Source organism: Phragmites australis, chromosome 10 (genome assembly GCF_958298935.1).
Source record: "Phragmites australis chromosome 10, lpPhrAust1.1, whole genome shotgun sequence".
Lineage (NCBI taxonomy): Eukaryota > Viridiplantae > Streptophyta > Magnoliopsida > Poales > Poaceae > Phragmites > Phragmites australis.
The window spans coordinates 4,285,916-4,298,354 of NC_084930.1; the positions used below are offsets into that span (position 1 = coordinate 4,285,916).

The 12,439-nt window shown below is 42.8% G+C and overlaps 1 protein-coding gene across 1 annotated transcript; it reads right to left on the reverse strand.

Annotated features, from left to right (window-relative positions):
• Positions 1 to 664: 664 nt before the first annotated feature.
• Positions 665 to 11,420, reverse strand: LOC133931189 (probable potassium transporter 13). The gene is made up of 9 exons (XM_062378020.1): positions 11,138 to 11,420; positions 10,128 to 10,359; positions 9,728 to 9,976; positions 9,285 to 9,335; positions 8,875 to 9,135; positions 8,709 to 8,761; positions 8,470 to 8,584; positions 2,107 to 2,361; positions 665 to 1,752 (listed from the first exon to the last, which is right to left on the reverse strand). The coding sequence occupies exons 1-9, from the start codon at positions 11,186 to 11,188 to the stop codon at positions 737 to 739; spliced, it is 2,283 nt and encodes a 760-aa protein (XP_062234004.1). The 5' UTR covers positions 11,189 to 11,420; the 3' UTR covers positions 665 to 736.
• Positions 11,421 to 12,439: the final 1,019 nt, after the last annotated feature.

The following is a 12,439-nucleotide window of genomic DNA, read 5'->3' on the forward strand; positions in this document are numbered from 1 at the left end:
ATATTTGCAAATTTCTATTTAAAAAAATATATAAAAAAGTTCATGAAAACGGAATGCAACGCAACTACCAAGACCTGTTCCCATTGCAGCAGTTTTCTCCAATCCCGTAGGATTTGAACTGTTTCCAGTAAAATCCCCGTGCTCCAAATGGTTTTCCTAATGCTTTAGGATATGTTTGGAAAATATAAATTTCACAGGAAACAGTTCGCTGGAAAAATTTCGCACGTTTTGTTTGGAGCATAAATTTTCTAGAGTCTACGCTGCATACATCTGGTTGATCCACATCAAAATAACACTGTTAGGAAATTTAGCTATCAACAAAAGCACCAAAACACAAACACTGTCTCTAATACTCTAGTCTCAGCGGTAAGAAGTTGTTAATTTCTTGTAGCTCAGTGTTCATCTCGGACGAAGATCCTCTGACTTTACAGAGCACTGTCACTGTGATAAAGTATCCGTGACTTTAGCACTTACATGAGCCGTTGGATTGAGAACGGATGCCCGATATTTATTGCCACAGTGGTGCTACAGTATCCGTGCTACAATGCATTCGTCACAGGGTTGCGCACAGTACTGTGCTACAGTAATTCACTGCAAATTACTGTAACACACTTTCAAAATACTGACTTTGCTTTGTAACGGCAGAGAATCCCAGTCCGTTCACCTCTACTACGATACTACCAGGTGCCCGGCGATTCGGTTGTTCTTCCATACACGCTCGTCGGCAAGGTGCCAGTCACACCCTGTACGTCATGCCCACCTCGACGAGGGAGGTGTGCGGGATGCCGAGCTCGACCGCGGGCCTCCGCGAGTTGCGCCGGAGGAAGCCGTAGACGACGTTTACGGCGAACTTCTTCACTGCCGACGACGACTCGTGGGCTTGCACGCAGGTGTGGCCGATCATGTACGACACGCCGGACTCCCGCTCCTCCAGCAGCGTTTTGACTTCGCTGCTTTTCGTCTCCTCGCCGGTGCACGGCTCCTCGAAGCGGACCCTCCTGGCGACGACGCCGGCGTCGATCTCGCCGGACGAGCTGCTGTACGACGCCATCGGAGCGGCGTCCACGTCGACCAGCAGCTGGCTGTGCGGCGCCGCGGGGATGACGGACAGCTCGCCGGAGTCATCCAGCTCGGCGGCGTCCTCCTGCAGCTGAAGGAACTCGACGACTTTCATCAGCAGCTCGTTCTCGAAGTTGAAGTGGTCCCATCTCCCTTCCTTGTAGCCGTACCGCACGACGCAGCGGAACAGCCGGTTCGCCGGCGGGCCGACCCGCCCGACCAGGAAGCGCTCGTTCGGTGAGACCTTGGGCACCGTTAGCGTCTGGAGCGACACGAAGATGAGAACCCGGTGGAATGCCGGGAAGTTGGTGACGAAGTGGGCGAACATCGGCGGCACACCGTTGACCGCGCTGGAGTAGACGAAGCCCACGCCGGGGACGCGCACGAGGCCAATGCCGGAGCTCAAGCTGAGGAACCGGTCGAGGCAGACCTTGTTCTGCAGCTCGAATTCCTCCTTCTTCTTCGTGCCGTAGTGCCACGCCGACATTGCCAGCAGGGTGACCAGCGAGAGCAGAAGAGGCAGCCAGCCGCCATGGGGGACCTTGGCGAGGCACGCCGACAGGTACATGAGCTCGATGGATCCGAAGCCAAAGGTGAAGAGCACTGCCCATAGAACATTCCTATTCCACACGGTGGTGATGACGAGGAACATCAGGCATGTGGTTGCAAACATCACCAAGATCACAGCAAGGCCTGAAAAAGGGAAATTAAACTTGGACCCGTCAACCAATGAAAGAGAAATTTTTATCTGTGCACGTAGACATATGATTTATTGGTATTATTTATTTACGTTGAGATTTATATTAAAGTAGTAGATAGAAAAAATTATAAGTTGGTGAAAAAATCAACGGATAAAGAAATATTATACAGAGGAATGAACGGTCGAGATAAACCAAAAGTACGTAAGTGAAAATGGAGTTGTATTTTCAGTCAACCAATGATGAGCTGAAAATTGGGTTAACTAAGCAGCTGGAAACCATAAGCATCTCAGCTGAAACATGGACGTGAAATGGATTTTATACTTGTGGATTTTACCCAAATTCATACCATAGGCGTTTCCGATCATTTCGGTGTCGCGGAACCCGGCTGTGACAGCCAGGCACAAAAGCATGAGAACCCAGTTCACCTCCGGTATGTAGATCTGGCCGTGGACATGGCTTGACGTGTGCACAACCTTTATCCGCGGGAAGCACCCCAAAGCCCTGCACTGGCTTATGATGGAAAACGCAGCCGAGATGATCGCTTGGCTCCCAACAACTGTGGCTAGTGTTGCAATGATCAAAACCGGCCAAAACACACTATCTGAAAAGGGAGGGGAACATAAATAGATGCAAGAGTTAGAAGGAAAAATGAAGGTACTATTTACATGAAGAAAGCAATATAAGGTAAACCTATGGTCATATTGTGCACAGTAAATCAGGCTTGCTGTAAATAAAATGAAAAGACTTTCGAGATGTGAAACCGAGTAACAAGTACCGCACAAAAGTATGTCATACGCCTCGATGACTGAGTGCTCGTCGATGGAAACATAGGAGAGACGATTGCCAACTCCAACCAGGATATTCAAGCATCCTTCTAAGTGCGATTGAGTTGATCCTACCTTAGGATTATGCCTAGATGAAGCAGACCCTCTTGAGTAAAGATGGAAACGGGTGGAGGTTATCCGCGTATCTGTGGGTAAAAAACCGGACATATACGAATTTGAGTTTCAATTTTGTCCATGGGTATGGGTGTGAGTTTTATCCTAAACCCGATGGACAGAAGGTCACGGGTAAGAAAAAAACATACCCATGCCTATGAACATGTAAACCTGCTCCAATCATTTTACATGTGGATTCAAGTCATCACTAGGTATATAAATCCGCCCTAATTACTTGCAAACTCGTGCTATTGGCAGGCATACAGATGCACCTGTGGATAGCATTTCTTACCTGTAGTGGGTAACCAGTACAGGGTGCGGGTTTAGATATAAGCTCTCGGGTACGGGTGTGGGCATAGCCTCTACCCGTCGACATTTTACCCGTTGCCATCTTTACTCTTAAACTTAACACAAGATATAGTTAGGGCCGACCCGGAGGGGGGGGGGGGGGGAGGGCAAGCAGGGCGGCCGCCCTAGCCCCCAACCCAAGGCCCCTACCAAATCAGTGCATTTGTGATTTGTGTATGAGTTTTGACCTTTAGCTGGCCAAAATTCTTTTGGCCCAAAAGAAGTAGGTTAGCACTTGTTTGGGCTAGGCACTAGCGATATCGTCGCGCTGTCGTGGTTCTGAGACACGACTCCTCGTCTCCTTCAGGTCGCATCGAACGGTCAAGCTTCTACTTCTCCTCCAGTTCACGGTGTCACCCCGCAGTCGAAGAGACTTAGACAATCTCGTTGCTCAGTTGCTGCCAAAATCCATCGCAGAATAACCTCAGCCCCACGTGATGTTATCTGCTAGGCTCGCCTGCTCCGCTGCTAGTAAGTAGTCAAGCACCCGATTGGAGATTTGGAGCACGGAGCAACCCGATCTCTGAATTTGGTCATGTGAAGTGCGATGAAGCCACATCGTCTGTTATCTTGATAATTTGGTATATGCAGGTTTCTTCTTTATAATTACCAAAGTAAAAGCCTACTTATTTCTTTCTCTCATCATTGGACTTCAACATTTTATTGCATTAGGCTTCTAGGATCTTTGCAGTTTGCATACAAAAACTTCGCACCATCAGGGTTAGTGTTGAAAAGAAAAATAAATGTTTCCAGGCGGTTGCAGCACAATACATATATCGGCATTGATTTTGAAAGTTGGGGGAGAGGTATCTCGTGGTACTCCGTTAACTTTCCAAAAAAGTATGTTTCCTCACAAAGTTAAGCACCTCTTCTCCTAGTTAGCATATACTTAGATTTCCCTGTCTTCTCAATCCTTCACCTTTGCTTACTCCTCTTCTAGAAGCCTCCATAGTGGAAGATTTCAAGATGAAAGCGTTGGAGATATGACATTTGGATATGACAGCAATCTGCCAACACATGAATAGGTGTCGTCAACATGGCGGTCCTTTCTCTAGTAAATGTATATGAAACTGTAATAAGGACCAATTTTTCATCAGGTGCTAGACACCTAGTACAATTAATTCTCACTCAATGTGATTCATGTCTAACCTCTGAGGATCTACATTCGGGTGTGATCATCGGTGCCCCCACTTGTTTGCTTGGACTTGTATCCACAACAGAAACAATTAAGTCCTCTCAGGTCGACTTGCATTGCACTTCAAATATAGAAGACTACCCACAACTTTTACTTTGATTTCCAAACTGGCTTGTAGAAGAGGAGATGTTTGGCTACTCAATGAAGCCCAAGGTCGCTGTTGATTAGCCACAATTATGCTAGCTCCAATCCTCAACCTCCAGCTTGAGCCAAGATGTCAAAGCCAATGTTGCTCTGACAATAAAATATTCCACTATCAACTCACTAACAACGAGTCACCGTCCACATTCTTCCACGAAGATGCCAAAGACTGACAAGCACCGTAGCTCCCAACATCAAATGTATTTTTAATTTTTATGAAGGTCATTCTGGTAAATATGAAACAATTTGTATCTTATTTTATGCATCCTACACTCTAGGTTACTGTTTTGTTTTTAAAAAGACATTTATTCTTGTTGTAGCTTTTTTTTAAATGGAATATGAATTCCATTAACCAAACAATGTCGCTAAATCAATGGCAACAAGACCATGAATATAAACTGGAAGAGTAACCAACAATGGCTCAGTCTCCATTGGACACACACCCTAACGCCGCTAATGCATGTGCCACCTTATTACAATGGGGTAATTCCTTATATGCCACCGATAAAACTCTCAAATCCCTAATATGTCATCGAGTGTCTATGACGCGTGGGGCCATCTTAGTTACTGACATGTGAGGCCTAATAGCACATCAGGGATTTAAGTTTTAATCAGTGGCATGCGAGGAATTATACCTATTACATTATCTAGTAGAGAATCAGATCCAAACACTAATAAGGTCCTGTTTAGCAGAGCTCAATTCTTGAAACTGGTCATCCCTATCTCTAGAAATTCTTAGAGCTAGAGCTATGGACAGTTTGAGGATCTTTGATTGAGACATTTTATTCTTATTTTGAACTAAAAATATATATTTAAATCACTTTATATTCTCTTATAAAATCTAAATCCTGCATAGATCTCAGAGTTAGAGCTCCGCCACATAGTTCTAAAATTTGAAGTTATCAGATCTTTCAACTCACAAATAAGCACACTAGCATGTGATCGATCATACTCTGATGAGTGCACTACCTGTTGTAACAATAAAGCATTAGTCTCAATGATGACATTACCAATTCCCATGTCAATTGATGCTTGGACACCCTATATAGCCGAGATGACCTCCGCTTGAAATGAATTGTGAAGATAACGAAGTCAACCTCTTCCAGCGCCTTGCACCTCCCCATCACTATCCCTAATAACATAGCCCCATCCTCCATTTTGGTTGACTCGATAATAAGAGCCATAACAATTGACTTTTGAAATCCCAAAGTTATTTTTTCCATCTTTTTATTGTCTTGACAATAGTCTTCTTTTCTCTCTCATGCATTCTAGGAATCTCGGTTGATAACAACTCTACAACATACACAAGATCAACATCTTGTTTCCTTCTCTCTCCTTCACGAACTCGGTTCCTTTCATTCCACCATATCCAGATGAGCATAATAATTTTAACTTGCAATTCTTCAGTCATTGACATAACAAATTATGTTGTAGCCCAAGCTGAATGAATACTGGCCAATTCTGTTTGATGATGCTCCATTTGGAAATGTTGCCAAATTTCCTTTACACCCTTGCATTTAAAAATTAAATGAGCTTCGTCCTCAAAGGTGCGCTGTCAGACTACACAATTCGTGTTGATATCCACGCCTCTCCTGCTCAAATTCACTCTCCCAAATTACAAAGTTTCCTTGAAACGATGCATGCATACTTGAGGTTTTGGGTGACCCCCTTCCTTCTCATGCGCAAATAAAGCATTAAAATCTCTTGCGCACAACCATGACAAATGCTTGCCCATGCAAATCCTACAATAACATCCATGACCTATGCTTCAATTCCACATATGGATCACCATAAATCCTAGTGAACCTCCACCAAAAACCATCCTTTTCCTTTACATCCATATCGATATGGTTCTTCAACAAATTTTGAAGAGACACAACAATCCCCCTCCTCCATAACACAACAACCCTCCTTTTCCTTCATAGTCCCACACCATCATATTCAAAACTCCCAACATCCACCTAAACTTTTGCATTCGCCTCTCATCCAATTTTGTTTTAGACAAGAAAAAAATGTCAGCCTTCTCGGACTTCTGTAATGATAGAAGCCCCTGAATTGCCAGGCGGTGTGCCAATTCCTGATAGTTTCATGCAATAATCTTCATTGGTCATCACAGAGCTGTCCTAAGAGCCTCACGCTAAAACAAGACATGACCATAGTACCATCCACCTTTACTTTCTTCTTGTTCTCCTCCTCCATCATTATCTCTCGCCCAAGACACCTCTTCTTATCTCCAGTCCCAACATCAACATCCTTTTCTTCATCAACTTCACTTCCAACCACACGAGTTATTCTTTTAAAAGGTCAGAGAGAACATTTACTCCCCTTCCCTCCCTCCTTACGACCTACCTCCTCTACACTATCGAATCGATGTGCATGGGTTGCATGGTATTGTGCTGTCGATCAGGTTGGCTCCATCACTCACCTCCTCACCCATCCTTTTCCCTTTTAGATATTTCTCTAACATGATGACACTTTCTCCCATCAGCATGTCTTTATGCTCTTCCTTCAAGTCAGACTCCTTTTGCTTAATTGCAAGAGATTGTTGCTTCTCATTATTTGTCGTAGATGAGGGTGGTTGTAAAACCGCTATGACTTTATCATTCTTCTTGCATCAAATGTGTTACTCTTCAGCTAAGAAGGCACAACAATCCCATGGCCCCCTTCTGCCCAATCTATCAAAAGACCCATAAAATTTGAAACTTTCCCCTTCTGGAAAGAATCCCCAACATCATGATCAACACGTTTTTTAGCAAGGGAATATATCGCAAAGATTTCCCAAATGTCTGAACCTCACCTTTGACAAGCTTTCTTGCATAGGCTTTGTCTGTATGGCCAATAAGGCCACACACATAACAAAAATATGGAAGAAATTCACACACCAATGGATACCATAATACCTATTTTGTCACTCCAAAATAAATTGTAACACCCTGCATTAATGGTTTACGAATATCAAGTCACATTTTTCACCCGAAGAAAATTTTCTATTGCCATATCATCTTCACCCATCTCCATATCCATGAACTCCCCAATCTTACCACCAAGCGCCTCACCAATAGCTTTACTCATCATCCCGATTCAAAGTTGTCACATCCTAAGGCGTTAATTACATAATTAAGTATGTATAATCATCATGACGCCTTAAAATAATGTTTGAAGTATTTTAAAACATTTTAAAAATGTGTCTTGAGTTTATACGCATTTTCACAATTTATTTTAAGTAGAAATAGTTTAGAGATGGTTAGGGAGACCCTAGACACTTAGGAAGAAATTGAGAAAAGACACTTCCTGACGGTCCAACCATACCATTACCGGTCTAACCGTCAGAGACGTACAGAGCTATTTTGGCATTTGTCCTGGTGTGGTCTGACTGCCAGCGCACAGTGGCTTTCCACTTAAGCCATCGACTGGTCTCTCTCACTTCCTTCTTACTCTCACTCACTCTCTTTACACAAACCGAGGGAGAGAAGGGAGAGGACGATCCCGACGACCGGAGATCGACAGGATAGGCTTCTCTGAGCTTCTTGAAGGCTTCCTCGAGCTCATCCCTTTCCTCCTCTTCACCAGAGGAGTTTCTACGTGCGTTCATCCACCCCAAACCCGTATGCCACCCAGGAGCCGATCTCCAAATCGAAGTTTTCCCGGAGTGTTCATATGATCAGTTTCTTATGATTTTGGGTGAAGTTTTGATTCTCCCATTTCATCTGTTATGCAATGTTTCCTCGCATTTTGATTTTCTGCTGTTCCAATCTATTCTGTTCATGGATCGATTAATATGCAGCCATTGAACCAATTGCTGCATTGATTTTCTCAGACAGTGAATACTTAAACAATACATATTTCATATTCACCCATTCCTTTTACATTTGCAATGTATTATGATAGCCATTACTATTGCATTGCATTGATTTAACCAAACACTATCTAAATGCGAAGAACAAACTATACTAATATATCATATCTGCAATGTTAAGTAACTAAAAATGTCAAATAATGGTAAAATGCTTCATGTTTATTTGGAAAAGGAATGATGCAAAGATCAGTGGAAAACTTCAGTCAATCTGGAGAAACATTGCCACCTCACCTGGGAGAGCTTTGTAAAAGCTGCTTTGAAGGTCCTCCCTATGTTTTGATAGATAAGCAGCCTCACCCATGTAAGCCAGGACTAAGCAAGGATACACAACTATTGTGAATCCAAGCTGCTACGACAAAGAAACAAAAAGGTTTCAGTAAAGATGTGTGCCACGATTAACATTGGGAAACTGACGCATCCAGCAAGTAAAGCTAAACTATCATCATTAAAAAGCAAGAAGATACATTTACCCTTAGTGAAAGCTTTGAGAAATGCCCAAGATCAGCAAACATTGCTTCAGCACCTGAAAATCTACCAGCCTTAGTAATGCCCAAGTACAGCTATAACTGAAACCATTACAGACTTACAGTTAACGAAAGTGCTTTGTCAAAACAAATTTAGGTAGAAGATGTGAACCTGTAATACAAAGAACAATCCCTCCAAGTGAGCTCCAGCCATCCTTGCCGGTCTTCCTGAAGAAGTTGTATATGTAGTACGGGGAGAGAGCACGGACGACACTAAGGTTCCACTTGAAAATGTTGTAAATGCCAATGCCGCCAATGCAACAGAGCCAGGCAAGCAAAATTGGAGCAAATAGGAACCCAACACGGTGTGTTCCGTAGTGTTGCAATGCGAAAAGGCCAACTAAAACGACGCAGGCAATAAGCACTGTGTAATCTGTATTAAATGCACAAAAAGGAATCGATCATTTGTATTTAGTAGTGCAAATAAGCAAAGATTAACAATAAAGATGAAAAAAATATTGACTAGTATGTGCTGCTGAGAAGAGTAATCCATATGAGAAATGCCAATAAACAGCCTCTTACTTTCATGTAGTTCCGGAAACTTAATTCTGAGGCCAGAAACTGCTGATAGCACTGCAGGAAAAAAAAAGATGCTATCCTGTCAGTCGCAGGAGTATATGATGATTGATGAGCTTAGACAATCCAACCTCCTTATGAGTTGCATTGCTATGCACATGTCACACGTGTCAATCTATTATATCATAAAAGATGAAGATGCATAATTAAAACTCCCAAAAAGAAGGATTGTAGTACCAATTATTTATTAAACCAAACAGCACAAATATAGGGCCTAAACAATCTAGTCATACAGAAAAGGTGTTCATAAATGTATCAAGCAATACGCTTACGGTTCAGAATAGAAAACATATAAAAACTGTAGGTCGGGGCAAAACATTTCAGTGAATACAAGAATACAATATTTACCCCCTTTTCTAAAAAGAATATCCATAATCCATGTTCATTACCTGACATTGTTGGGGTGAAGACGCCATCCCCAATAACCATACTAGTACCCATCAGAACAAACAGCAGCAGCACAACACGAAGCGAGTAATGCTTCTCGAAGTAACCTTTTATGGCCAAACTACTCTTCGGCTCCTCTCGAAGTTCCTCCTGGTTGTATGCTGGTAGAGAGCCATGATCGGCATGGATGTTGTTCAGGAGCCCCATCCTGGAGCGCCTACACATTAACGAGTACAATGCAAATGTCCCACCTGTACATATGGCACATTTCCAACAAATTGAGACAGCTTGTCAGTATCCAAATACATGCATTTATCCCCTTTTCTGTTATAGCTAGGGCTGTTTAATCAAAACGATAATCTGACGAAGAATGCGCCTAAAATCAGACTCTTGTTAGAGTACCTTCTCCATTGTCATCTGCTCCAAGAACAAGCATGATGTACTTCAGGAGGGGTATGAGAGTAAGGCTCCATAAGACCAGAGACAGCACCCCAAGGATCTCCTCGTCCTCCTCATGCAGACGCAGCTTCCCAGAAAAGGTGTTCTTGTACACATAGACAGGTGAAATGCAGAGATCACCATACACAACTCCGAAGCTCTGATATGCCAGCAAGAGCGTTGCTTTCTGAAGTCCCTGCACCAACACAAACGGTGCAAGTGCACAGTATTTTACCATTCAAAACATACGACATGTTAAATGTAGAAAGACAAAATATAAATACACTTTCGAAAAAAAGAAAAACAAAATATAGACAGGTAGTAAGCAACAACGCATTCAAAGCAACATAACAGTCTGCAGTAAGTTCCGAAATAAAGTTTGGTTGTGCCAAAAAAAAAAAAAAAAACGCAAGTGAAGTGACAAACCTACGGGCACCGTAAGCAGCTACATACATGCAAGAAATATACGACTGCAAAAATGGGTTGATCCAGGAGCAAAATAAAGTGATATCCAACAGAATTGTTGGCACTTGCCATTTCATCTATGGACTGCGGATATCAAAGATGTACTGTCAAAGACACCGCAACGACTCTTATATCTAAGCCAACACAAAATCCAAACGACGATCGCAAGGATAAGGAAATAACAAGGAGCCAAACCAAACTATCACCTAAATTCAGAACGAAGGAGGCGGCATTCTGAAAGCTTAGCCTGTAAGGTTTCTTCATCTTAAATTCTTGGACCAAGAGCACAAAATCTACAACTTGAACTCACGAATAACCAACCAACAAGTTGCACCTCAGAATTCCACAGTAACGGCAGAAATCAAGCAGGGAGATTCACTCCTTTGTCGAAGAAATCAAACACTCCTTTCTCCCAAAAAGAAAATGTATCAAAGCGGCTAAACTTGACACATCACACACACAAAAACTCAAAGCAAAGGAACCAAGAAATCTGAAACAAATAAACTCACCCATGAGCTCCTCCTCCTGGGCTGCACTGGCACACCACTCTCCACATCCATCGCCGAAACAATCTTTCTCCTGCTCCTGCCTTCCCCACGGGTGGGTCAGACACGGGGTGACGAACTCGGCACTCCCTTCCGGTGAGGGCTGCCGGGAGTGGGAGTTTGCCTGCGTGCAACCACTGCGTAATGGAGAGGAAGGATGAGAGAGTGAACGAAAGGGACAAGTAGAAGAAGGGAAGGCGAGAAGCAGTTAAGGAGGAGGGAAAACGTGGTGCCTTCACAAAAAGAAGAGGGGGGAGGGCGCCAAATGGTTAGGGGCTTCGGTCCGGTGTTATTTTGGCATCTCTGTCTCTGTCTCTCTCCTATCTCTCTCTTTCTTTCGTGTCTTTCTCCACGCACACACGCATGCACGAATTTTCGTACATGTGCAACGGGCCCACCTTGGCTAACCAACCATGGTTAAATTTGGTGAATATTGGGAACCACTCTTCTCATGCTGTGACCTTAACACCTTAATGTCTTTCCTATCACTTTATTATCCTCTAATTTTGGTAAAGCACCCTAATATGTAGAATGGAACCTTTGTTAGATAGATTCATAGATATATCTGCTAGTTGGTTTTTGTTAGTAAACACATGCTTTTTTAGATGAAGTCTGAAGTTTTGGAAAGTAGAATTAATTGTACTTGTTCTAAATTTTTATGACATAATGAAGTGCCAATATTCGATATACGTTTCTTTGAATTTTGTATGCAAGATCATTGACCAAGAACATTGGTGTCAATGTGGCTAGCCAATATATGATGCTGATTTCTCATCTCTATCTTTTTTTTCCAGACCCATTGATGGCTGGTGATATAAGTGACGCGTTACACTTTGGAACTCCTTATTGTTTTGATCAATGGCTTACAGTGCCGGTGATATATATTGATGAATGACGAGACTGACACTTGTAAAGCAGAAGAGAGACTACGTGCTACACTGCTGCTACTACATGCAATGTACTTCATGACACCGATTACACCTTAGGTAGGTTGATTTTGTCGTTCAAGTTTTCTTCAAATGCAAGCATCTCATATGCATATTTGATGTGCCATCACACAATTAATAGTCTTAACGGCTCTGAATGTTGCCATGTATGCATGCACGAGACAAACAACCATTGCACCAAACAAAGCACACATAAACGTGTGTGCGAGTGTAAAAACATCTTTTTTCTAGAATCTTTCCATAACCCGTTTTGGCTCTTCTCAATACGAAGAGTTTTAAGCTTCCCAGGAAAGCCAAAAAGCTACACCTGATTTTGTCA

Bases quoted from the DNA above. Each gene is read 5' to 3' on its own strand.
- LOC133931189 (XM_062378020.1), bottom strand. From the start codon at position 11,188: ATGGATGTGGAGAGTGGTGTGCCAGTGCAGCCCAGGAGGAGGAGCTCA. The intron at 9,977-10,127 runs GTACTCTAACAA...CCATATGTACAG, and splicing joins AGCAGATGACAATGGAGAAG to GTGGGACATTTGCATTGTAC. The intron at 1,753-2,106 runs GTATGAATTTGG...TCCCTTTTTCAG, and splicing joins AATGATCGGAAACGCCTATG to GCCTTGCTGTGATCTTGGTG.